This window comes from Pleurodeles waltl, chromosome 8 (assembly GCF_031143425.1).
Source record: "Pleurodeles waltl isolate 20211129_DDA chromosome 8, aPleWal1.hap1.20221129, whole genome shotgun sequence".
Classification (NCBI taxonomy): Eukaryota; Metazoa; Chordata; class Amphibia; order Caudata; family Salamandridae; genus Pleurodeles; species Pleurodeles waltl.
In genome coordinates, this window is record NC_090447.1 from 791,700,060 (window position 1) to 791,726,911 (window position 26,852).

Sequence of the window (26,852 nt, forward strand, 5' to 3'; positions counted from 1 at the left end):
GGGTAGGGGCACAAGGAAGTAAGGGTGTTTTTTGGGTATAGGAATGGGAAAACGTATTCGGTGATAAGAATGTTTTTTTTTAGCTTAAAAATCAAAGCCTTTATTGGTAAAATGATTGGATGCACAACATTTTCATCATACAGAAACGGCAGTTAGCAATGGGACTGGATGGCTATATATTCCTATGGCTTGCTTACATTGTCCTGTGGCATGATAGGTCAAAGCTTATTTTTGGGCACTTGACAGAAACTCTTATAAACCTCATTTTACGTTCTGCATTTGTCCATCCATTTTATCTTAGATTTTGTAATAGTGACCCTCCTTGTGAGACCACAACAGAGTAGAGTTAAGGGGTTGTCCATGAGTTTTGCAGAAGAATCGTAGCCCGGTCGGGTACGTTACAGACTGTCCCAGACACGTTCTGGTTAAGGAGGCCTCCAAGTATTAGATCTAATCTTTGAAAATGAAAACAGAGATGTTTTGTGGCCATCAATGGCTGTTTGGGTAGATTAAATTGAGGCGAACGATGAACGGAGGGCTAATAAATCCACAATGAGGAACTGCAGTCCATCTTCAAAAAGGGCGATGCAGAGCATCAAGGCTGTTCCCAGAAGAAACCCAAAATTGTGAAGAAAGAAGATCTTTGTCTTTCCCTTCCCAGCAGGATCCCGCTGCAACATGTCTGGAAGCATGTCCACCAGGGCGACATGGAGGAAAATTCCTGCAGTGCCAGCAAAAATCCAAGGCGTTACCTTGGAGGAGCTCTGGCTCACGGTGTTGCCCACAAGCATGCCAAGGTACCCCAGGAAAGCAGACAGCAAACTGAAGATCAATACCCGTCGCACAGGCATCCCCGCCTGCAGCAGAACCGCAAAGTCACCGAGTTCGTGAGGCAGCTCATGGCAGAAGACAGCAATACTGGTGCTTAAACCGCTGGGTATGCCCTGGGAAAAGGCAGCACCTATTGCTAGTCCATTGGTAAAGTTGTGGATGCCATCTCCTAGGATTACCATCCAGGCGATATCAGAAATATCAGCTGCCCCTGTCTGCTGGGGGCCATGAGAATGCCCCATAAGAACTGCACGTCCTCTCTGGATGTGCGAGTTGATTGTGCAGTATTGTTATGCTCTTCCCCTGGCTCAGCTTGCACAAGAAGGGAACAGTGGTGTATCTTCTCAGTACTTCCTGGCTCCAGGTCAAAGGAGGAGGGAGACTCATGTTCTTCTGTGGAACCCAGGGCTCGCAGTGCTACCAGGCTGGCCTGCTGAGATCCCGAACAATCACTCTTTGTTTTCTTTTTCTTTGTTCTCCGCTTAGTCAGTCCCAGAATATTCTCAATAAGAAACAGCAAGTAAATCCCAGCCACCACACAAAGCCCCTTCAGAATGCTGTCTTCTGGGGCTTCTACTTGTTGTGGCTTCAAAACCTTGTGGTGCGTTCCATGCGCATGGGGCAGAAGGTGGAGCAACGCGTCTCCACATAGAGTACCTACGGCCAGCGCCACCAGGAATGCTAGCAAGAAGTAGAAAACGCTGCGGCTCAGCAAAGGCACAAGGAGAATGGCCAAAAGGGAAGGCACACTGATGATGGTGACGGCCGAAAAGCCAAAACCAACCACTGCCATGTCCCAAGCAGCCTTTTCCTGCTGGACACGCAACACATCATTATGCCGGATACAGACACAGCTGTCTATCTGGTACAGCAAAGCTGGGCAGATCAGGGAGAACTGCTGGGCGTCAGCTCTTCGATGCCATTCAGCCCAAAGTTCAGCAGGAGCTGGGTGACGTTCAAGCAATCTTCATGCAAGTGGTTGTAGCTAGAGTGGTCCAGCAATAAGAGCTGTTCGAGGATACTGTTCCTGGCCCAGTGATGTTCAGACTGGATCTGCTCTGGCCTGCTCCAAGACTGTCGACTCCATGCATTGCCGGCGTTAGTGAACTCCCTCCCAGCTTCAGTTGTCGACTGAACTAGGTGGGTTTTTCCTGGCTTAGTTGTGGTTCGCTTTGTCCAAACTTTCACAGCCTGAGACCTAGATGTGGTATTAATGTCAGATTCCACTGCATGCTCCAAGCTGGAGTGTGAGTGGGCATGCTTCTGCTCCTGTACCTCTAAGATGTCTAAGTGGGAGACGTGCCCATGACCCAGATCTTCATGTTGGATCTCCACCACCTGCACCTGGCCAAGACACAGGTTCTGGAGGAGGTTTGTCAGTCCATTGAAGGACAGGGTGCCGTTCTGACCATATTGCATGAAAAGCTGCTGAAGGTAGTAACCCTTCTCCTCCTCTGCATTGCGGAAAACAGCTTGCCTGCCATTAGCATTGGCATCCTGGAGAATACTTTGTTGGCCTTTATAATGAGCATCTTCTGTTATAGGGAGCACAGAGGGTAGAAAGTGACTGGACGAGGCATTTGACTTCAGGTCCCCATGGCAGAGATGGCTGTAGATGAGGAGGAACAGCCATAGAGGGGATAACAATGGCATATAATTAACACAGGCCATTGAAAGAAGCTATCCTGCTCCTTGCTGTTGAGATCCCTGCGGGGCCAAAAGCCAGTATGAGAGACTTGCTGGCCTAACCCCAGTTACCCAGGATTGGGGTAATAGGCGAACACCCCAGTTCCCTCCAGTGAATGTTTTCAGGAGCTCTCGTCTAGCGCTTTTGCTTAGACGGACTCCAGCAGGGTCAAAGATCAGCCTGGCCCATCCTATCTGGGCAGGTACGACCTGGCATAAGAATGTTTTAGGGTTTGGGGTGGACAGGGGTGTAAAGTGGTAAGGGTGTTTTTAGGGTTTATAGGTGAGTGGGGGCATAGGGTAGTAAAGGTGTTTTAGGGTTTAAGTTTAGGGATGGGTAGGGGTATTTAATGGTAAGCTTGTTTTTGGGGTTCAGAGTTGGGTAGGGGTAAAGGATGGTAAGGGTGGGTTTAGGCTCTTAGGTGGGTGAGGTATAAGGTGGTAATAGTGTTTCTAGGGTTAAGGGGTGGGTATGGGAAAAGGATAGAAAGGTTACAACAAGGGGGAGGTTGGAGAGTTTCTCCCAAAAAGAATGTACATATGTGGTGTGTGTGTGTGTATATATGTATACATATATACTCAGCACATTTGCACATACATATAAATAGAGCTCTGGGGCTGTTAATTATTAATAAGCCCTTGTGGTGACCCCCGGGCCGTGATCCACCACGGGGTATTTTTAGGAAATGCAATGGAGCTCTATGCACACTTTTGCTCACAAAAGGTCAAAGATAGCTGACACTAAAAAGTCATAACTTGGGCCCTGTTCAGCCAACTGGGGCGATCATGGGCTCATTTACTCTGGTAGTAGGATGTAGCCTGTTAGAAATAGGTTCATTGGCTGGCAGTCAGGTTGCCTCCATCCAAGCAAGGACCCTCACTTTAGTCAGGGTAAAGGAGAATCACCCTGAGTTAACCCCCACTCAGCCCCTTGATAGCTTGGCACAAGCATGCAGACTTAACGTCAGAAGCTGTGTGTAAAGTATTTGTACCAACACACACAGTAAACCAGTGAAACCACTACAAAATGACACCACACAGGTTTAGACAAATTGGTAATATTCATCTAAACAAAACAAGATCAAAACGACAAAAATCCAACATACACAAGTCAAGTTATGAACTTTAAAAAGAAGAAGAGTCTTTGGACCTCATTATGACATTGGCGGTAAATCCCACTTACCGCCGCGGTGACTGCCGCCATCATACCACCTCGGAGGCAAACATCCGCCTGCCAGATTATGACCCATACACCTAAAACTGACAGAATACTGCCACAACCACAAATCTGCTAGACCGAAGGAACGTGATAAACTGACAGTACTAACACCCATAACGTCACGCCACCAAAACAATGCCCTTCAAATTATGACCCACAAATCACCACAGCGAACAGTCAATAGTGGTAAACCATTGGCGATGCACACCGCTGCGGCAGACATGGCCACCCAAATACAAAACGACATGACATTGGCCAAAACCAAAAACCCACACCTGACACCAATACACACCCCTCACACACCCACCAACAGCACTATGAATCACACACCCACATCAGCCACTATCCTTTGCAAATACTCGAAGACCGAAACACTTTGCCATGCCACTTATACACAGAACTGCCCATACACGCCACATCTACCTACACATCCCTCACGCATCACACACCACACACCCCAACACTTCACACATCACCCTCTACACAACACACTCCACACAACACCCATGTCCCCACAAAGGCACCCCCGGTTCACCAATGAGGAGTTGCGGGTCATGGTCGAGGAAATTGTCAGGGTAGACACACAGCTGATTGGTGCACAGGTAAAGCAGATATCCATTGCCAGGAAAATGGAGCTATGGCAAAGGATCGTGGACAGGATGAATGCCGTGGGACCATATCCACACACAAGGGACGACATCTAAAATAGGTGGAACGATCTACGGGGGAAGGTGCGTTCCATTGCATCAAGGCACCAGGTCGCCATCAGCAGGACTGGAGGTGGACCCCACCTCGTCCCCCACAGCTGACAGCATGGGAGGAGCAAGTCTTGGCAATACTGCATCCTGAGGGACTCACTGGAGTAGCCGGAGGACTGGACACTGGTTAGTCAACATTTTCTACCTATCACCCCCCATAACTGCATGCCACCACCACCCCTAACCCTCACCCCATCACCCCATACCATCATACACTGTACACCACCCCAATTGCCACATCCAAATGGCAACCCCTACATGCCATACCCACTGCATGTACATCCCTTCCAGCCCTGCTTGCACACCCACCACCAATGCATGCACAGCATGCAGAACTAACAATCCCACAATTCATCTCCATACACAACCAAAAGTGTCAGGACAACACCAATAACATTGGGAAAGAAAGCAATGTGGAATATATCACAGCCATGTAGCATAATTCAACACTTACATCCCCACAGGTGCCCCAGCCGATGTCAGAAGCGAGGAGGTGCCACGGCTTCCCAGCCCCCCCCCCCCGAAGATGCCCCCACTGATGACAGCAACTCTGGAGCTCTGGATCAGATCCCTGCCCATCTGGGACCACTGGTTAGTCAGCTACCCCATCCCAAAGCCAGGCTCCCCCACTCAGAATCCAACACCACAGCAGCCAGCCAACGCCCCCAGATCTCTGTTCCCAGAACACGTCAGTCACTAGTGTGTCCACCTGTACAGGGACCCGAGTCCACACCACACAGGCAAGATAATGAGGGTCCTGGTGTCAGTGGGAGTGGGCACACAGCTGAGGGGACACAGGCACGGGGGACAGGGACACATGGAGGACAGCTGTATGCCAGGGGAGGACAGGCCCAGGGAACCGACTGCAGAGGAGGCATTCACAAATGTCCTGGGGGCTTACCAACAATCCCAGGACAAGATGGCCAAGTTGATCAACATCATGCAGGAGAACCAGCGGCTGCAGGAGGTACACCACCAGGAGGTCAAGCAGCAGTTGCAGTGCCTAAATGCAAACATGGCCTCCATTGTAGGGGTGCTGGGTAACATGGTCAACACCTTGCAGGAGGACAGAGCAAATCAGAGGGCCACTCCCACTAGCCACTCCACCCAGCAGCCATCAACATCAGCTGCAGCTAGTGGACAGGAGGCCCTGCCACAGGACCCATAGGCCAGCAGCACCCCTCCCCCTGCAGAAGGTGAACCACCATGCAAACTTTCCCTGAGACCCAGACAGACACCAGAGACACTTGCCAAGACCAAGACCACTGCCAGGAAATGAGCCCCTCCGAATCTCCCCCTTGTGTTCCACTGAGTCACCTTGTCCACTTTGAATTGCCATTGCTCCCCTTCCTATGGTCCATTGGACACTGGACCTGTGCAACAAACAGACTAGCCCACTACATTGGGCTTTTCTCAACCATCACCCCGACTCCATTGCACCATCCCTTCATTTTTGTCACTTCAATAAACACCCTTGAACACAACTGGAGTAATAGTGCTTTATCAGACAGAAATGTACAATGTCTGTAGTCATCACATCAGTACACAGTTGTGACTACACCAACATCTGCAAAATGGGAAGGCATAGGTGACAGTCAGTTAGGATGGCGTGGTAGTGGCTGGCATCATGCTCCAGCCTCACAGCACAGCACTAAAATGGAGAAAAAGGTATTTCAACAGTCTTATCTGAGTGTTATTGGAAGTACTGCTGTATCATTAGTGTCCTGTTGTCTACATCTTCATCCTCTTCCACCTCCTCACTGTCCTCAGTGTCCACGGCTGCCACAGGTGCATTGTCACCCCCCCCCCTCCTGCAGATAGGACACATGTCGTCTGAGGGCCAAGTTATGCAACATGCAACACACAGCAACAATCTGGCAGACCTTCTCAGGGGAGTAGCATAGGAATCCATCTGTCAGATGGAGGCACCTGAACCCGGCCTTCAGGAGACCAAAGGTCCTTTCAACAACCCTCCTGGTATGCACATGAGCATCATTGTACCTATTCTCAGCCCCTGTACTCGGATTCCTAACAGTGGTCAAGAGCCGGACCAGGTTTGGGTAGCTGGCGCCACCTGCAAGGCGTGAGGCATACACATTAGCCCTGCGCAATGGAATGGGGTTTGACTCCTACAAGCATACACTGACATACTTTAGGTGGGGACTCAGGCTCACCTATAAGCCACACTATGTGCCTCTGTAGTTGTGCCATCAGCTGTGGAATGCTGCTATTCCTCAGGACAAAAGTGTAATGCACCGACCCAGTATACTTAGCAGTGACGTTGGGATATGTACTGGTCAGCAAGGCACACCATCTGGATATTGAGTGAGTGGAAACTCTTCCTTTTCCTGTAGACCTGTTCATTGGCTCGGAGTTTGGGGACTCAGGTAATATGGGTCTCGTCAATGGCCCTAATAACATGTGGTATATGTCCAATTGCATAGAATGGACTTTTCACAGTGGGCAAATCATCTACTTGGGGGAATGCAATGTAGCTGCACATGTGTTTGGGCAAGGCTGCCAAAACCCTTGTTAGCACAATAGAGAGCACTGAGGGGGTCATTCCTACCCTGGAGGTCCGAGACCGCCAGGGTAGGGGACGGAGGAAGCACCGCCAACAGGCTGGCGGTGCTTCTGGGGCTATTCTGACCGCGGCGGTAAAGCCGCGGTCAGAAAAGGGAAGCCGGCGGTTTTCCGCCGGTTTCCCGTTGCCCCTGTGAATCCTCCACGGCGGCGCTGCAAGCAGCGCCGCCATGGGGATTCCGACCCCCTTCCTGCCAGCCTGGTTCTGGCGGTTTTCACCGCCAGAACCAGGCTGGCGGGAACGGGTGTCGTGGGGCCCCTGGGGGCCCCTGCAGTGCCCATGCCACTGGCATGGGCACTGCAGAGGCCCCCTAACAGGGCCCCACATTGATTTTAAGTGTCTGCTTGGCAGACACTGAAAATTGCGACGGGTGCAACTGCACCCGTCGCACACCAGCAACTCCGCCGGCTCCATTCGGAGCCGGCTTCCTCGTTGCTGGTGCTTTCCCGCTGGGCGGGCGGGCGGCCTTTTGGGGGTCACCCGCCAGCCCAGCGGGAAAGTCAGAATGACCGCCGCTGTCTTTTGACCGCGGTACGGTCTTCTGGCGGTTCCCGTTTGGCGGGCGGCGACCGCCGCCCGCCAAAGTAGGAATGAGGGCCTGAGTGTGACATTCCTGCAGCCAAGCCCAGTGCCACTTGGAAAGAGCCTGTTGCCAGGAAATGAAGCACTGATAGGGCCTGCACAAGAGGGGGGATTACTGTGGTGCAACGGATAGCAGTTTCCGGGTCAGGCTCCAATTGTGCACACAGCTCTGTGATTGTGGCCCTGTCCAGTCGATAGGTGAGTATGATGTGCCTGCCCTCAAGTGTAGCCATTTCCACAAGGGGTCTGTACACGGGGGCTTGCCTCCTCCTCCTTTTCCTCTGCAGTGGTTGGTAACAAAGGGACTGAAAAGTAAGAAGGGAGTGACAACAGGAAATATGGACCCACCACATCAGTGTATACAGAGCATGTTTGTATGCTGGACAATGGAAATGCCTAGGTGTGTACATTTGACACCAATGATGCAGTATTTATTCAGTAATTGTGTACCAGCAGTATAAAATGGCAACCACCTGTCCTGTATGCAGGGACAGGTGAAAGTGACCTCACTCCGCCGCCGTTAGGTGTCATGGCCGAAGGCAGTCTGCACCGCCGTGCAATTCCTTATTGGCTAACATGGGGCTCAATGAAGTACAGTAACCAATGAGGATCACCGCCGGCGGTAACGGTGTACACCGCCGCAGACAGGACTGCCATTTTCTGACTATCACTTCACTTGATTCCTAACTTTCCACAGGACAACACCTCCACTGCGTGTGCTGCTGTGACCTCTGACTGGAAGCTGCCATGGCCCCTGCAACAGGGGAAAGGGACCCAGCCTTCACTTCGGACGAGTTGGAGTGCCTAGTGGATGGGGTCTTAACCATGTATGGGCAGCTGTATGGGCCTCCAGACGAACAGGTGAGTACACCATGGGTACGTTGCATGTGACATGGCTGCATGGAGATGTACGTGTGTGCTGACAGTGCGTCATTTGGAGGGGGTATGGCTGGTGGCAGTGTTAATGCAAAGGTACGGGTCATGTGTGTGCCTGATGAGGGGCAAATGCAGTTCGTAGGCCAAATGTGTGACAGGCTGGATTGTCTGGTTCATGGTGTCCCTCTGTTTGTGTTTCACCTGAAGGTCAGCGCCCATCAGAAGAAGGGGTTGTGGCGTGCCATCTTCAAGGATGTGCGGACCATAGGGGTTTATAGCCTGCGAAGCACCCACTGCAGGAAATGGTGGGAGGACCTGAGATGCTGGGCCCGGAAGACGGGGGAGGCCCAGCTGGGGATGGCCTCCCAATGAGGGAGGGGTGCCTGTCAGAACCTGACCCTCCTGATGGCCCACATACCGGCAGTGGCCTACCCAGAGCTGGATGGGCGCTTGAGGGTATCACAGCAGCCACAGGGAGGTGAGTACAGTGTGTTTGACACCCATCTCTGTTGGCTGGCATGGGATATGGGTGAAGGGTACTCGACAGTGGATGCCCCATTTAGCCAGCTTAAAAATTGCTGTGTGGTCCCGCTTAGGTTAAATGGGATGAATTGCTTGTTTTTGATAGCTAGGTAGCTGGCTTTCTATGGCAGCCATGGCTTAGTTGGTCCCAGTTGGTTTTCAGATGGCAGTGTTTGGCTCCTACCTGCTGTGGTACTTAGCCAATGGTATGCTAGTGTGGTCCATACTGGCCATTCTCAAACTCAGGGTGTGACAGTGATGTGTATGCCATCTGTAGTGTTGGTACTGTGATTGACCCTGTGCTCCCTTTCTCCCCCCTCTCCTTTTGTCATCCTGTCCTTGTCTGCATTAGCATCATCTGGCAAAGGAGCGGGGGCAAAGGCGAGTGAGGAAGCTGCAGCCCACAGGACCCAGGAGGCCAATTCCAGCACACCTCCTACTCCTACAACCACTACCTCTACCTCCACTCCCATCCCTCCTCCCACATCCGCCACCTTGGCCATAACAAGCTTTTCCTTTCCCTCCTTGACCTCTTCCCTCCCATCCCCCCTCCTGCCCGAAAGAGGAAGGTCCCACACTCCCAGCCCAGTACCTCATGCACACAGTCTGGCACTGTTCCCCCCAAAGTCTCCAGGTGCCACTAGGGGGCACATGAGTGGGACGCCACCCCCCACCAAGGACACTCCTTTACCCCCAAAATGGAGGCCTAAAGTGCCGCCCTCTCCCAACTGACAACCAAGTCCACAGAGGCACCTCCAAAACCTAGGGGCAAGGAGACCACTCCTAAGACAAAAGCCAAGGAGACCCCTTCCAGGACAAAGGCCAAGGAGACCCCTCACAAAAGTAAGGCTGAGGAGCCCTATTCCCAAACTGAGGCCATGGAGTCCCCTCCACCACCAGAGGGCAAGGAGCCCCCTCCACCGCCAGAGGGCAAGGAGCCCCCTCAATAACCAGAGGGCAAGGAGGCTCCTCCAGTGACAGTGGGCTGGAAGCCCCCTCCAGAACCAGTGGGCAGGAAGCCTCCTCCAGAGACAGTGGGCAGGAAGCCCCCTCCAGAACCAGAGGGCAGGAAGGCCCTTCCAGAACCAGTGGGCAAGGACCCCCCACCAGGGACAGTGGGCAGGAAGCCCCCCTCCAGAGACAGTGGGCAGGAAGCCCCCTCCAGAACCAGTGGGCAGGAAACCCCCTCCAGAACCAGTGGGAAGAAGACCCCTCCAGATTTGGAGTACCCCGCCACCCCCCTTCCCCTGAGGTGCCTGCCCATTTCTAACATTATGCCCCTGAACAGTGAAGTCATGATGATGTCAGGAGTCAAGTTGGGCCTTGGACGTTGCCCTGTGGCCATGTGCCCATTTTGAACTTTGGACTGGGCAATGGCCCATTCTGTACATTTCAATGTATATTACTTGGCATATTTATTATGAGGTCCGTGTTGCCACCTTATTACAGTGGTTAGAACAGAGGTATGTGTCCTGGCTTTCTGTGCTCCTGGGTTCTGTTACTTTTGATTAACTCTGTAGTGGGTTCTGGGTGTGTGGTGTGTGTGCATGGTTTGTGTTGTGTGTGTGTATATGTCACTCTCCCCTCCCTCCCTCCATCCCTTTTGTGCTAGGCAGCTGTACTCACCGCTGTTGTCTTCGTCTTCGTTGATGCTCCAGGACAACCATGGCATAGTACAGCATCGGGAAGACTTGCAGTTCAGGTTCCATGGCGGCCGTGGACTCCTTTGTGTCCCTGGAGGTGAGTGTCTTCTTTTAGATGACGTGTTTCTGGCAGGCTTTTGGTGGCGTTGCTAACGACCGGAAATCCTAGTGGTATCCAATGTCATAATATGTTGGGTGTATCCTTGTCTTCCGCCTGGCTGCAGGAGGCTACCACCATGGTCGGTGGTGTTAATGCACTGGCGGTTATGGGGTACATTGGCTGTCTATGGGAGGGAACACCGCCATGGCCATAATTTGGTGGGAATTACCGCCATTCTGTTGGCGGTAATACTGCCACATCAACAGACCGCCAGGGTCATAATGCCCACCTTAATCCTTAGAAAACAGTGAGAATGCTGTAACTGCACAAAAGTACCTGGTTTCCATCAAAAATAAAGCCGCATGTGCGAGCATGCATCGCAAAAGTCATTGATACGTCGATTTCTCACCCGCAAGTGAGACCGTGCGTCGTTCCTTCTCCGGGTCGGGTTGGCAATGCGTCATTTTTCTCCTTTGCAAGAGAGCTATGTGTCGATTTCCGGATGGGCACATCAGGTCCGGGCAGGCTTTGAGTTGATTTTTCACACGCAGTGATGTTGCATTGAAATCTGGTTGCACGGTGTCAGAAAACCGCGCTGCGTGGGGTTTCATCGTTATCAGCCTCTGTAAGCAGGTGTTGCACGTAATTTCTCCAACCGTGATGCATCAATCTCCCAGCTGCGATGCAGGTGGAGCGTAAATTTTAGCCATGAAGCCGCAGTGGGTCATTTATGAGCTGCGTTGTGGAAGGTGCATCGAAAATTTCCCCGCACGGTGGTGTTTGCATGGATTTCTGTCCTTTTTCACCAGCTGCACCTTTCAAGGGCCCAGAGACCGGTTGGGGCAAAACTTCATCATTATCATCATCAAATACTTTATTCGGTTCAAAAGAGCCATAAAAGACATAGGGGGTCATTCTGACCCTGGTGGTAATTACCGCCATGGCGGAGGTTGGCGGTAGCACCGCCAACAGGCTGGCGGTGCTCCGCCGGGCATTCTGACCGCGGCGGTACAGCCGCGGCCAGAAGCGGAAAGCCGGCGGTGTACCGCCGACTTTCCGCTGCCCATGGGAATCCGCCATGGCGGCGCAGCTTGCTGCGCTGCCATGGGGATTCTGACACCGCATACAGCGGTTCGCCCGCCAGGAACAGGATGGCGGTATGGGGTGCCGTGGGGCCCCTGGGGGCCCCTGCAGTGCCCATGCCAATGGCATGGGAACTGCAGGGGCCCCCGTAAGAGGGCCCCACAAAGAATTTCAGTGTCTGCTTTGCAGACACTGAAATTCGCGACGGGTGCAACTGCACCCGTCGCACCTTCCCACTCCGCCGGCTCCATTCTGAGCCGGCGTCCTCGTGGGAAGGGTGTTTCCCGCTGGGCTGGCGGGCGGACTTTCGGCGGTCGCCCGCCAGCCCAGTGGGAAACCCAGAATGACCGCGGTCTTCTGGCAGTTCCCGCTTGGCGGGCGGCGGTAATCACCCCCATAATCAATTACATACATAATTCTCATAAATACAATAAATAACAAAGTTAATAACAACTTTGAATACGAAAAGCAGCATATATAAGGTTTAACACAGCCTGTATTGTCCCTTCATTTCCCAGGTTATGTAAACAAAATAGGCAAGGTGGCAAGTCCTAATGCCCATGGACAAGAATATTGGACGTAAAAACCGTCTCGTGGGCACAATATATAAATTACAAAATAGGCAAAGTGCAAAGTGCTTTGGAGAGATTTGTTGTCACAATGACATGGCAGAGGTTTCTTAAACCAGGTACCTTGGGTGGAAAATACTGCTAGATAATGTATACTCTTCAAGTGTAGTCTAGTAAGTAAAAACCTGTGCCGCTTAGAGGTAATAATGTCAAGATATAACATAGGATGTGATGACTGTGACAGCCACCTCTCCTGATCCCCGGCTGTGTCATTAATTGAGTTTGAATCATAAATAGAATACCAATATAGCTTCTTAATCCTCTTGTTAGCCCACCCTGCTAGGGAGTCAGGGGCAAGAAAATATTCCCCTGACACAAGATGACAAAGTATGGAATTAACATATCTGAGCCAGGGTATGTCCATCGGCCGAGTCAGTGACAAACAGTCCTTAATCACTTGTCTGCATAGATGGGCTTTCGGATTTAGCCAGACTTTTAGCCAAAGCAATATAGGATGCAGTCTTATATGGTCAGATATGCCTCTCAAACCTACCTCTTCATGACAAAACACCCTCGAGTGGATTGCGGGACTGCTAATAGCCTTCTTCAGAACTTATTTTCAAATATCTGAAGACTCGTACAATCAGTGTAGCCCCACACCCCTTGCTTTTAAAAACAGTCAACATTTTTTACTGGTTTATGCCCCAGCTTTTTAAGAAATCTAAAAAGAGCACCTATGGCTCTTTGGAATTGCAGGACACGAACACTGATTAAACATTTCCAGTTAAAATCAACATCTATTGGGCCCCCCAGGTAAGTAACATTGGGAACCTTAAGTATTTCTGCACCTTCCAGGACAAATATTTTACTTTTTGATAACTTTGGGCCACTCTTCATCACAAATGACTTTGTTCTATTAATTTTAAGACCAAGGTTCCCCGTAGACATGTTAAAAGCATTTAATAAAGATTGGAGACCATTTGCTGTCCTTAAAATAAGTACAGCTTCGTCTGCATAAAGCAGAACTTGAATTGACTAAGTCGCAAATCCTTCCCCATATTACATAAAAAAATCTTCCAGGCCATTTATATGGAGACAGAAGAGAAAGGGGGCCAACACACATCCCTGTCTGACCCCATTTAAGGAAGCACATTTTTCTGTTAGATCGCCCTCCTGGGTAAAACAGACCTGTGCAGAAGTGCAGGCATGAAGCCTACTGAGAAAGGCGATTATGTCTTTATCCATCCCCATATTTGACATAACAGTCCACAGTTTGGGTCTGTCAACTGTGTCAAAAGCACAGGACAGATCCATAAAGGCTAAGTGTTCACAGCCTTTTTTTGCCTTAGTGTATTTTTGTACTATCAAAGTCAGATTAAGAGTCTGTTCAACTGTACCCAACCCTGGTTGAAACCCATACTGTACCTTTGATAAACTATTAGGGGGTCATTATGACCCTGGTGGTCGGCGATAATGTTGTGGTAGTACCGCCAACAGGCTGGTGGTACTTACCGCCACATTATGACATTGGCGGGTTGGCTGGAGCCAACCGGCCAATGTATCACTCCGATCACTATGGCGGTAACAGCCCAGCTGCAACCATTGTGCCGCCTGTGGGATTATGACCCCGCCTATCTTGAAAACCACGGCGGTAGGCCCTATCAGTGACAGGGAATTCCTTCCATGACACTGATAGGTGCCCCCCACCACCCCCAACCTTTCCAATGACCACTCCCACCCCGTCCACCTTTCCAATGACCCTCCCTACATTCTCGCCCCTTCACACATACACACATGCAGACACACGCATTCACACATACATACACACATGCATACATCCTATCACACACACATCCACACACACTTCAACACATACATGCAGACACACATCACGATTACAATACATATATGCACTCACACTTCCTTACATTCACACATGCAGTCAACATACAACATACACCCGCAATCATGCACACACAAACATACACACACCCCTACACATACACACAACATCTTCCACCCCCTCCTCTGTCGGAGACCCGACTTATCTGGCTCCAGGGGGTTTTCCGGCAGGAGAAGGGACGTGTGCTGCTACCACCAATAGCGCCTGACGGCAGAACACCGCCAGGCCGTATTATTTCTCATGATACTACTGGCGTGGCGCTTCTGGTGGTAGCAGCGCCACCTTGTCGCCATCCGCCAGTATGGCCACAGCCGGATTTCCGCCATTCTTGTGGCGGAAATCAGGCTGTGGTTATATTATGGCAGATGGGTGGTAGCCACGACGACGGTCTTTTGGCAGCCGTGGCCGCGGTGGTAGGCTGTTTTTACCGTCAATGTTATAATGAGGGCCTTAGTCTCCATGGTCCATTTTTCCAGTTTGTTTAAAACCACTCAGCCTAATATCTTGACCGAGCTATCTAAGAGGGAGATTGGGCAAAAACATTGTTGGTCAGCCCTGTCCCCCTTCTTAAAAATAGGCATGATAATCGCTTCTCTCCAGGTATCTATTAGGGGGCCTGTCATAGCAGATCTCAAAACATTAGTAAGTAATGGTCCCCAGAATTCTGGCAAGGTTTTATATACATCAGCTGGGATTCTATCCGGGCCATGTGCTTTATCAAAAGGGCAATCTTGAACAGCCTGTATTACATCGCCTACTTCTATTGAATTAAAGAAGGCTGCGCCTAGAAAGGCATTTCTCCCTGCCATGGGGCCATTTGTTTCTTCCTGGGGAAATTTGTTCTCTGTTTTAAAGATTTTAGAAAAATGTTACACCCAATCCTGAGCTGGAATGACACAATCTATTGCAGTTTTATCCTTGTCATTCAGTGGGACAGAGTTGACCACTTTCCAGAAAGCCTTTATATCTTTACTGGTGCCCTAACCCAGAGACAGGTTAAGGCACCACTTGGGAGGCAGGAATCTCAGCAGAAAGTCCAAGTGCTGGCAGAGAGAAGTCTTTGATGTCCCTGAGACTTAAAGAACAGGGGGCAAGCTAAGTTCAAGCCCTTGGAGATTCTTCACCAGGGGGAAGTCACACAGAAGTCAGTCTTTGTCCTCTCTCAGGCAGAAGCAGCTACTGCAGGCCAACCCAGCAAAGCACAGCCACAGGCAAAGGGGCAGTACTCCTCCTCCAGCTCTTCTCCCGCATAGGTTCCTCTTGGTTCCAGAAGTAATCTGATTTTCAGGGTTTGGAGTGCCTACTTCAAAGAGAAGTCTATTGTTTTCAAGATCCTGCCTTGTCCTGGCCAGGCCCCAGACACACATCAGGGGGTTAGAGACTGCATTGTGTGAGGGCAAGCACAAAGTGACCACTCCACCCCCCCCTTAGCAAAGATGGCCCGTCAGGATATGCAGGCTACACCCAGCTCCCTTTGTGTCACTGTCTAGAAGAGAGGTGCAAATAGCCCAACTGTCAAACTGACCCAGACAGAGAATCCACAAACAAGCAGAGTCACAGAATGGTTTAAGCAAGAAAATGTCTGCTTTCTAAAAGTGGCATTTTCAAACACACAATCTAACAACCAACTTCACTAAAAGATGTATTTTTAAATTGTGAGTTCAGACACCCCAAACTCCACATCTCTATCTGCTCCCAAAGGGAAACTGCACTTTAATAATATTTAAAGGCAGCCCCCATGAAACCTATGAGAGAGATAGGCCTTGCAACAATGAAACCCAATTTGGCAGTATTTCACTGTCAGAACATGTACAACACATAAGTACATGTCCTACCTTTAACATACACTGCATCCTGCCCATGAGGTTACCTCGGACCTACCTTAGGGGTGCCTTACATGTATAAAAAGGGAAGGTTTAGGCCTAGCAAGTGGTACACTTGCCAAGTTGAATTTGCAGCTTTAAAACTGCACACACAGACACTGCAGTGGCAGGTCTGAGCCATGTTTACAGGGCTACTAAGGTGGGTGGCACAACCAGTGCAGCAGGCCCACTAGTAGCATTTGATTTAAGGGCCCTGGGCACCTCTAGTGCACTTTACTAGGGGCTTACTAGTAAATCAAATTTGCCAATCATGGATAAGTCAATGTATACATCTAATTTGTACAGGGAACACTTTCACTTTAGCACTGATCAGTAGTGGTAAAGTGTCCAGAGCAAACAAAAACAGCAAAAACAGAGTTCAGCACTCGGAAGCAACCTGGGAAGTATAGGCAAAAAGTTAAGGGGGACCATGCCAATGATGCCAAGTCTAACATAGCCACTATGAGCAGTTGCATTAGGCTCTTGGCCTCCAAGGTGGTGTGAGTTGCAAGGAGCTGGTTTCAATGGCTCCCTGCACCAGATCTCCTCTTGGTCTTTGTCACTGGGTGAGAAGTCAAAATCTATCTCTCAAACTGGTCCTCGGGGGCATAAAAAGGTTGAGCCTCCCTGACCCTTGGAGAGACGCACTGGTTCTGGGGTCAAAAGGGGCAGAGTCATTTTGAGCATCAGGCAGTTTCTTCTTTCACTTGTCCATGGAAGTCACTGTGCCAGGGTTCAGTAGAGAAAACACAAACAGGCCTCTGTCCTCTTTTGCAAGAGTTTTTAAAAGGGGTGGATGGTTCTAGAAGCCAGCATTTGTCCCAACCCTCCAAAACAGCATGCTGGGACACTTCCAGATGGCATCAACAAGGAGTCAATGTTCACATTCCCTCTGGGGTTCTCGGTTTTCCCCTCACTGACATAGCTGCCAGGGCCTTTCTCAACAAGCCTTCAAAGAGGAGACTCCTCCAGTTGTCTGGGCTTCCTCCTTTGTTCAGTGAGCCTGGGCTGTCCTTATCCCTGGAACAGTGTGACGGGTAATTAACAGATGCTGATTTTCTTACCCACTTTTTCCTTTTCAGGAGCTGAGGGAAGCACTATTAATTACTCCTTTTTTATGGGATGATCTTTGTTCCCTCTGCTCGGTTGAAATGTAATTAACGTGGCCCTGCAGGGTGACAAAAGGCCTGGGCACTGGTCCTGAGCTGAGTCGAAGAAGTATGACAATTCTGGATGACCCATAAAGTGTACATGTATGGTCATGGGACCTGCAAATAGGAACTGGGTGCAAACATTTCACCCCAGTTTCATTCCTCATGAGACTTTGTGGCCTATGGGACAGGGCCGGCTTTTGGGTGGTGAGAGCGGTGTGGCCGCACTGGGTGTTGACCTCAGCGGGGGCGCTGTGTTTAGCAATAACTTCTGAAACTTTTGATTTAAAAGCACCTGCTGAAAAGTTCCTTGTGCATCCAGCCTTCAGGAAACAATTAAAATGTCAAGATACCTCATGTGATTAATGTTCCTGCTAGGGAGAGAGATGGGAGTTTTGCCTAGCAACATAAAGTAGCATAGAGGGTTAATATGCCTGCTGCAAAAAAAAAGAACTATGGGGCATATTTAAGAAACATGACGCTGCACATAGTGTAGTGCCACTTTTTCTTTGCACCCCTTAGCGCCCCCCCTAACGCCACCATGTGTGCATCATATTTAAAATATGGTGCACCATGGAGGTAGTTAGAGGACTAGTGTACTAATTTTTTATGCTAGTCCGGCGCTTTGCAGGATTAGCATAAAAAATGTTGACGCTAATCCTGAAAAGCACCCAGAGGCCGATTGTAAACAATGGAAGCCTTGTTTTAATGCCTGCTCTGAGCAGGAGATAAAAGTGTCAGAAAACAATGACGCAAAGAAATCTGTCAGATTTCTTTGCACCATTTTTTTCACTCCCCTAAAGGGTGGGATGCCCCTTTGCATACATTATGCCTGGCGCAGGCATAATGTAGCACAAATTGTTGCAAAGTGATGCAATGCATGCATTGCACCACTTTATAAATATGGCACAGCATTTTTGGCCTTCTAACACCACATTAGCATAAAAAATGACACTAATGTGGCATTAGAATGGCACTAGGGGCTCTCCAATATGCACCATGTGTCATATTTGAAAGAGTGGCGATGCACACAGTGCTCCGCCACTTTTCTTGTGCTCCTTAGCACCCCCCAACGCCACATGAGTGTGCTGTATTTAAAATAAGGCACACCATGGCGGTAGTTAGGGGACTAGCATCAGAATTTTGTTCACTAGTCAGGTGCTTTGCAGGATTAGCGTAAATATTTTGATGCTAATCCTGCAAAGCACCCAGAGGTCCATTGTAACCAACAGAAGCCTCCTTTTAACGCCTGCTCTGAGCAGGCATTAAAAGTGCTGGAAAAAAATTACGCAAAGAAATTTGTCAGATTTCTTTGCGCCATTTTTTGGCCCCCTCTAACAGGGGGAATGTCACCTTTGCGTACATTATGCCTGGCACAGGCATAATGTACCGCAAAGGGTTACAAAGTGGCGCAATGCATGCATTGTGCCACTTTGTAAATATGGCATGATGTTTTTTGCCTTCTAACGCCATTAGTGTACAAAAAATGATGCTAATGTGGCGTTAGAATGGCGCTAGGGGCTTTTAAATATGCCCCTATAGTTTATGTGGATAGCTGAGTGGATTAGTAAAGCCAGCCTTTACAAATGCTTTAAAACAGATGAATGTATGTGAAAGGGGAGCAATGGAGAGATGAGGGGCACATTTGCCGGGTGGTGGTGAGTGAAACGGAAGAGGAAGTCATGGGGTGGGGGGCACCAAAATAAACTGTTGCACAAGGCGCCATCAGTCCTAAAGCCAGCCCTGCAAAGGGAAGTGAAACTGCAGTATAAGGCATATTTACCTCTATATGTATAATATAATAAAGTGTCACTGCTGATTAAACATGGACTTTCTCTATGAGTGCCCACTATCATTATAAGGCCTACCCCAGGTCAATATCTAACTTCTCTCAGCACCAGGCTAACTGTGCACAGTTACTGGGCTGTGCACCACAGTAGTCTCACATGTGCACCAGCACGTTTGTACATATGTGTGCACACATGTTCAGGTGTAACCAGCCAAGTGCCACCTACTTTAGCAGCATTTCAGCAACCTTATCTTAAAAGGAGGACACTGGGAGTAAAATCATGCATTCCATTTGTCATGTGATTCCTGTGAGTGAGGCACATGTGGTGAGACTCACCCACAGTAAAAAGGCCAAAACTAGGTGATCAAAAAAGCAAAAAACTGGGAGTACTAAATGGGCAGAACCCACTTTGCCATGAATGTGTACTCTAAACTGTGAAAAGAAACAACAATATTTAACTTGTATTCAATTGCAAATTTTATCTTCTGCATTTTAGTATGTATTTAAAAACCTATGGCCTAATTTAAAGTTTGGCAGATTAATTGTTCGGTTAAAATGAGATGAATATTTCATCCGCCTTATTACAGGTACATTACAGCCTATGTAATGTGTAATAACACAGATGGGACATCTGTCACGTTGTGCCGTTTAAGTTATGATGGATTAACCCATCTGCCAAACTCTGAATTAGGTTGCTAATTTTTTGTTTTCTTTTAATGAACACCAACTGAACAATTAAAAAACATATTGTCACAATTGGCCCATTATCTTCTCTGTACTGTGAAGTGTTTGAGGAAAATAGTTCAGTAGAAAGTATTTCATTATTAAGCCAGGCTGGTCACTGAGCAATTTTACTCAACGAACAGCCTGTTAACTGTTTTGGCAGATGGTTGGCATAAGAATGCATATGTTATAATTTAGCACAGAAGCCACTACGCCATTTTATTATGAAAGATGAAAAGTAAACCTGCGAGTTCAATGCAGTAAGAAAATTAGAGACAAGTTTCTATACAGTTACTACAGGTTTAAAAGTAATAGAGAAGAATACCAATTTACAATTAAATTAACACAGCTACCTATGAATGTAAGACTACCTTATTAGTAATCTAGGGCCAGATGTACGACCATTAGAGATTGCAACTCGCAATTTGTGTATTTTTGCGATTCATAAATTGCGAGTCGCAATCTCTAATGTACAACAGTGTCTTCAACACTGATTGTGGTTCGCAAATGGGTTGCTAGGGACCTGCCTAATTAATATTCATGAGGCAGGTCGTATTTTGCGACTCTTTGATAATGGCCGGCATTCAAAGGGATAGGTGCCTTCTGGGGTCAGCAGACCACCATATCTGTGACTACTTTTCCATTAAAGCAGGGTTTTTTTTAAGGCAATTTGTTTTCCTTGATGGAAAATGGGATTATTTACAAAAAAAAGTAACGGTTCCTTTTCATTTTTTCATAGTAGGCAGTGGTCCATGGGACCACTGCCTGCTCTGAAAAAAGTTTGGTGCCCCCATTTACAAAGGGGAAAGGGTCCCTTGTGGACCCCTTCCCACTTACGAATGGGTTACAACCTACTTGAAGTAGGTGATTACTGAGATTGTTTTGCGACCTCATTCCCAGTCACAAAACAATGATACATCCCCGTGACTCGCTATTAGGAAGGAACACCCTTGGCATGTCCCTTCCTATTAGCGAATCTGAAATCTTATTTTGTGAGTCTGTAAAAGGTAACAGACTCGCAAAATGGGGTTGGTACATGGTACAAGGCTGTTTAGTGGTTGCAAATGACAAATTTCACAATTTGCAGACACTATATAGCTTTGTACACCTCGCTCCTAGTCCTCTGCCTGATTGTTGGAAATGGCCTCTCTGCAGGGTAACACCCATAGTTTTTGCCTTCCTCCTTCTCTTTTTCTGACCTAATTTTTGCTGGCTTTAGGACTCTGCGCAATTTACCACTGCTAACCAGTGCTAAAGTGCATATGCTCCATCCCCAAAACATGGTAACATTGGCTCATACCCAGCTGGCATATTTAATTTACTTGTAAGTCCCTAGTAAAGTGCATTACATGTGCCTAGGGCCTGTAAATTGAATGTTACTAGTGGGCCTGCAGGACTGGTTGTGCCACCCACATAAGTAGCCCCTTAACCATGTCTCAGGCCTGCCATTCCAAGGCTTGTGTGTGCAGTTTCACTGCCACTTCGACTTGGCATTCAAAAGTACTTACCAAGCCTTTAACACCTCTTTTTTCTACATATGAGTCACCCCAAGGCATTTGCTAGATAACCGAGGGGGAAAGGTGCTATGTAGGTAAAAGGCAGGACATATACAGGTGTGTTTTATATGTTCTGGTAGTGGAAAACTTCTAAATTTGTTTTCCACTACTGTGAGGCCTGCTTCTTTCATAGGATAGCATTAGGCATACCCTTTGAGTGGTAGATTCTAATCAGAAAGGGGTAATCAGGCCATATTTAGTATGGCCAGAACTTGTAATACAAAATCCTGCTTATTGGTGAGGTTGGAGTTTATATTACTATTTTAGAAATGCCACTTTTAGAAAGTGAGCATTTCTCTGCACTTTAAATCTATCTGTGCCTTACAGTCAGTCTCCAATCCACATCTGGCTGGGCTGGTTGACAGCTCCCATGTGCATTTCACCCAGACAACCACAAACACAGGATACTCAGTCACACCTGCACTTATCTGCATACTGAATAGGCCTTCCTGGGCTGGAAGAGTGGAGGGCCTAACACTTAAATTTCAAAGGCTAGTGGCCTGCCCTCACACAATGGACTGCCACACCCCCTACTGGGACCCTGGCATTAAAACTTGTACTGAAAGGGGACCTTGTGCACTTCAAAACCACTCTTTGAAGTCTCCCAGACTTCAAAGGCATTTTGGGTATATAAACTGGGTCCCTGACCCCACCAAATCAGACACTTATGGACCAGACCCTGCAACCTGTCAAAAGGAACTGGCTGGATGCCCAAAGGACTCACCTGGACTGCTATGCTGTGAAGGACTGCTGCCTTGCTGGCCTCTGACTTTGCTACAAAGTGCTCTCCAAGGGCTTGGATTGAGCTTGCCTCTTGTTTTCTGAAGTCTCAGGGCCAAAAAGACTTCATCTCTTCAAGGAAACTCCATGTGTGCTTAAAATCGAGGCACGGCCTGGCGGAAATGACACACAGCTTGCCCCACCACAAGAAATTTTCCACACAGCTGAATCGGAACGACGCAGCCCAACTTCCCAAGCAAAGATTGACGCAGTGCCTTTGTTGCGACCGGAAATTCGACGCACTGTCCTACCGGATCGATGCACAGTCAAACTGGAATGATGCAGCCCGACTTACTGAGTGAAGAATCGACGCAGTGCCTGCCATGCAACAGAAAATGTGACGCATCACCTACCAGATCAATGCAATGCCTGTGACTCCTTCCCGCATGCCCAGGATTTTTCACTGCATCGTCCCGGGGCATCAAAAGAACCCCGCATCACAATGAGGATCCAAGACTGGGTGCCAGAAATTGAAGCAAAGCCCCTTTCAGCGTGGAAAGAAAGGATGCATTGTCTGTGCCATGTTGAAAAATCCAACACACATCTAATGTTTCCATGCATCTCCTCCTCTGAGGTCTCCTTGCGTGCTTATTTCGATGCAAACCAGGTACTTTGTGCAAACAAGAGACAACTGTTGATTTTTAAGATGTAAGACTCTTTTTAAACTTCCAATAGTGATATCTCAACTTGTGCTTATTGAATCTTTATCGTTTTGACCTTAATTTAAACAGATAAACACCTTATATTTTTCTAAACCTGTGTGGTGCATTTTTATGGTGTTTTCTCCGTGTTATTGCACAATTTATTGCACAAATACTTTACACATTGCCTTCTAAGTTAAGCCTGACTGCTCAGTGCCAAGCTACGAGAGGGTGGGCACAGGATAATTTGAATTGTGTGTGACTTACCCTGATTAGGATTGTGGTCCTTATTTGGACAAAGGTGAATACCTTTACCAACTAGAGACCCAATTTCTAACACTGATCATATGCTAATGGAGGAGTGCCACACATAATACTATGTTACCCTTCATTTAGAGATGAGTATGTTAAATGTCTTGTACCATTTATGCATATTTGTTCTTTATTTTTCTATGTTCACCTCCCGATTGCCTCACAGCTGCTTACACTTACCTTACCTTAGCAAACAGAAATTACTGCTTTTTCTTTTAAGGATTTTCTCTTCGGGGCACCAGAGAGCCCATGGCAAGATGCCTGCACTTTAGTGAGGCTCAGCCAGCAAGGGCCACCTATCCCTTAAATATACTTATGTTGGACCGATATCGACAGAACTGATGGGTTGCCAGCTGTAAAGGAAGCACAGTGGACTGCTAGGAGAGCAGAAATCTCCTTTTTGAGCCAAATGGAGATTGCATACCGGGGTCCGCATAGCCCATGGCAGCAGTCAAAATGGTGGCTGCTGGCCAGAAACTGTGGCATTGAGTGGACCGGGGTGGCTTTGGTGCATGCTGGAGGACTTGTGGTGAAGTGTGCTGCCCTGGTATTGCCTGCAGAGGGTGGAGATGCAAGGCAGAGGCCCCGGTGCTGCGAATGATGGCCATAGCATGTGGCGCTCCGGAGCCAGAGGACTGGTATGGGCTTGACTATGGCTCTGTCTTCCGCACCTGAGTTCAGATTGCTGGGGTTCTCGAGGAGTGCGTCGGAGTGGCTCCCGGTGCATCGTGGAAAGCGGCGGTTTGCGATGCTAGGGGCACAAGTGTAACCCGTGCCCTTGTGGAACTTTGGCTGGGGCTTCCCCCTGCTAATGGTGGAGCCCAGCGCTGCAGCCAGCTCTGCCTGGGAACGTTGCGGACCAGGCCAATGATCCACTTCCTTGGCTGTGCTGATAGAGCCTGAGGTGCGGTGGGGACTTGGATTGGAGGTGAGAGGACAGCGTGGTCACCACGGTGACCAGCCTCCATCAGGCCTTGCCTTCTGCTCTGTGGGGGGCTGGTGCGGCATGCCAGGCCCTGGCCTCGCGACACAGCACCACCATTGGAAATGCCTCATATACATCCTGGCCGGTCGCTGAGGGGTGACAGGTTTTGTGCCCAGTGTGGAGAGTGTTGCGCCCTGACTGCATTTAATGATTGAGCCTGGAGAACTTATATACTGTAATGGGCGGGTGGTGTGAGACGGAGGAACAACTGGAACAATACTTGTGCACTGGGCTTGGGACTAGTATGGTGGTGGCTACTTTGGCCTCTGCCTGGAGAGGGGTGTTCCTGGGAGCTGCCATGCGGACCCCCTTTAGGCTTGGGGCCCATTCTATATGCACCGATAATTGGGGCGGTGGACCACTAGCTAGTGTCATCTCCAGACAACAAATTGGCCCCCTTTGCATTCCATTTGGCAGCCAGCAGTAAACTATTACTGCAGTCTTTACGTGGGGTTCTTGTCTTGTGGAAGTGTGGTGCTGCTCTCCTTGGCCTCCGAGCGGTGGGCTGCAAAGGTTTGGAGGAAATCTCTGCTAACATGGGGAAAACTGACAAGCAGCAGTCACGGCTCATGTTTGAGTCTCGGCGCAGCATGAAGTCTGAAGCTGCTATATTTGATGGTGAATAATGGAGGAAACACTGATGACCATGCAACAACGTCTCCAATCAATCGATGGGAAAATCGATGCACTGAACTTATGCATGAATAATATGGCAACTAAGTTGGAGCAGCTGGGCAATCGCCTGCCTGATGCAGAACATCACATCTCAACCGCAGAGGATGGGCTGTCTTCCGTTAGTAATAAGTGTTTGAAAATGGAAAAGGTACTGGCATTCATATAGCCCATTTAGAAGCTCGCTCACTCCAAAATAATCTTCGGACCACAGGAGTGCCTCACACTACAAACACTGGAAAACTGGAACACTATGTAGAAGGCATGCTGAAGGACGTTTTTGGTGCTGACCAGTTCTCCTCTGTCCTTATCATGGAAAGAGCGCACAGGTCACTGGTTGCCAGGCCAGTCCTGGGGTTGCCACCACGTCCCATAATTGTAAAGTTACTTAATTACTGTGATATGGAGCTGCGACGGGCACGTGAAATGAGGCAGACAACCTATCAATGAAATGAAGTGGCCTTTTATCTGGGTTTTACTGCATTCATGCAGGCTGCAAGACAAGAGTTTCTGCCATTCAAAAAGAAGCTTCAAGCCATGAACATACAGTATGCCATGCTATATCCGTCCCGCCTGAGAATCCAGCACAGGAGTAGGCTGAAGGTGTTCGCTATGCCTAAGGAGGCTCTTGCTTTCATTAAAATTCTGCCCACACCTGCGACCAGCGCTCAGCATCCGATGTAGATGACATCAGCACAGGAACATAAATTCAATGGGTGGTGATGGCCCCTCGGTGGTGAGACCATGGATGCTTTGTTTGGCAACTGTGGTATGGGATTGGACTCCAGTGTGGAGTTTGTTGTTCAGCCTCTACTCTATTTATGCAGTTTAATGTTTTGTAACTGTGAATAAGGTGGTGCTTTCTATTGAAAACTGCAAGGATAATGTAAGATCGCCTGACTGTTGTTCAACCTATATACCACTATCATTTTTTAAATGATTGACTGATTCTGGGAGGAAGCCTGGTACGATTTGGAACCCTACAAAGAGTTGGTTCATATCTAAAGCCCTGGCCACCCTCCACAAGTGAGAGGGATGTGGACTCTGATGGCCTTCGGAAGGAATGCCCCAGTTGGCTAAGACCCAATCGTTAAGTGGTTTCGTCACTATAGCCTATCCATGGCATTTGACATTAGCTGGTTTTTGCAAAGGATTAGGGTTTGTCTCTGCATATTTGGGATGCTGAAGTGGGTGGGGGGAGGAATGTTTGTTGATTTAATGTTGTGCTATTATATTGATGCCCTGTCAAGATTTTTAAAAAGCCACAGTAACACAGCTAGATGAGATATACTTGTAATTGCTGCATTGTCTTGTAGACTGTAATGCGAACACTGCGTCCACAACACAGCTTACGTTCCTTACATGGAATGTTAAGGGACTAAATAACCCTAGGAAAATGCACCATGTATTAGCATATCTTGATAGACACTTGGAGCAGGTGGCACTCCTTCAGGAGACGCATCTCACTAGACACACAGAACACAATTGGCTTTAGATGGGCTGGACTCCGGGTGGCCTTGTCTTACTCATCCTAATCACGTGGGGTTAGGGTATTGATTAAAAAAAGGTGTTCCATTCACTCTGTCACATTCTGAGATGGATAATCAGGGGAGGAGTATAATATTATAGGTGCAGTTATGTGGCAAATTGGTAACCATTGTAAATGTATATGGCCCCAATCCTAATGACCCTGAATTCTACATGCACATTTGGCCACGTCTCCTCAAATTGCTGCCATCTGCGGTCATCCGGGGGGGGGCGAATTTAACACAATGCTCGACCCCTGTAGAGATTAATCGGCCACTGCCCTGAGAGGCGGGAAACAAACTGCTAGGGTACCCTGTGAGGGTATGCGATCACGGTCTCTTTGACTTCTGGCGGCTAGGGAATCCAGAGGGAAGGTAGGGCACCTTTCACTCAACTGTTCACAATTGGTGGTCACAATCAGAATACTGGCTTGTGACAAAGGAGGTAAGCACATGGGCATGTAGCCTTAGGCACTTGTCTAAAATGTTATCGTACCAT

General features: G+C 48.6%; 2 protein-coding genes across 14 annotated transcripts in view; both read right to left on the bottom strand.

Annotated features, from left to right (window-relative positions):
- HTR1F (5-hydroxytryptamine receptor 1F) overlaps positions 1-26,852 on the bottom strand; it is a 2,610,837-nt gene that overhangs the window by 453,035 nt on the left and 2,130,950 nt on the right. The window lies entirely within an intron of this gene.
- On the bottom strand, positions 510-10,767 carry LOC138249559 (zinc transporter ZIP5-like). The gene is given in 4 exon segments (XM_069203505.1): positions 510-1,049; positions 1,085-1,731; positions 1,734-2,440; positions 10,685-10,767. Coding segments are annotated over 4 exon segments (1,977 nt in total).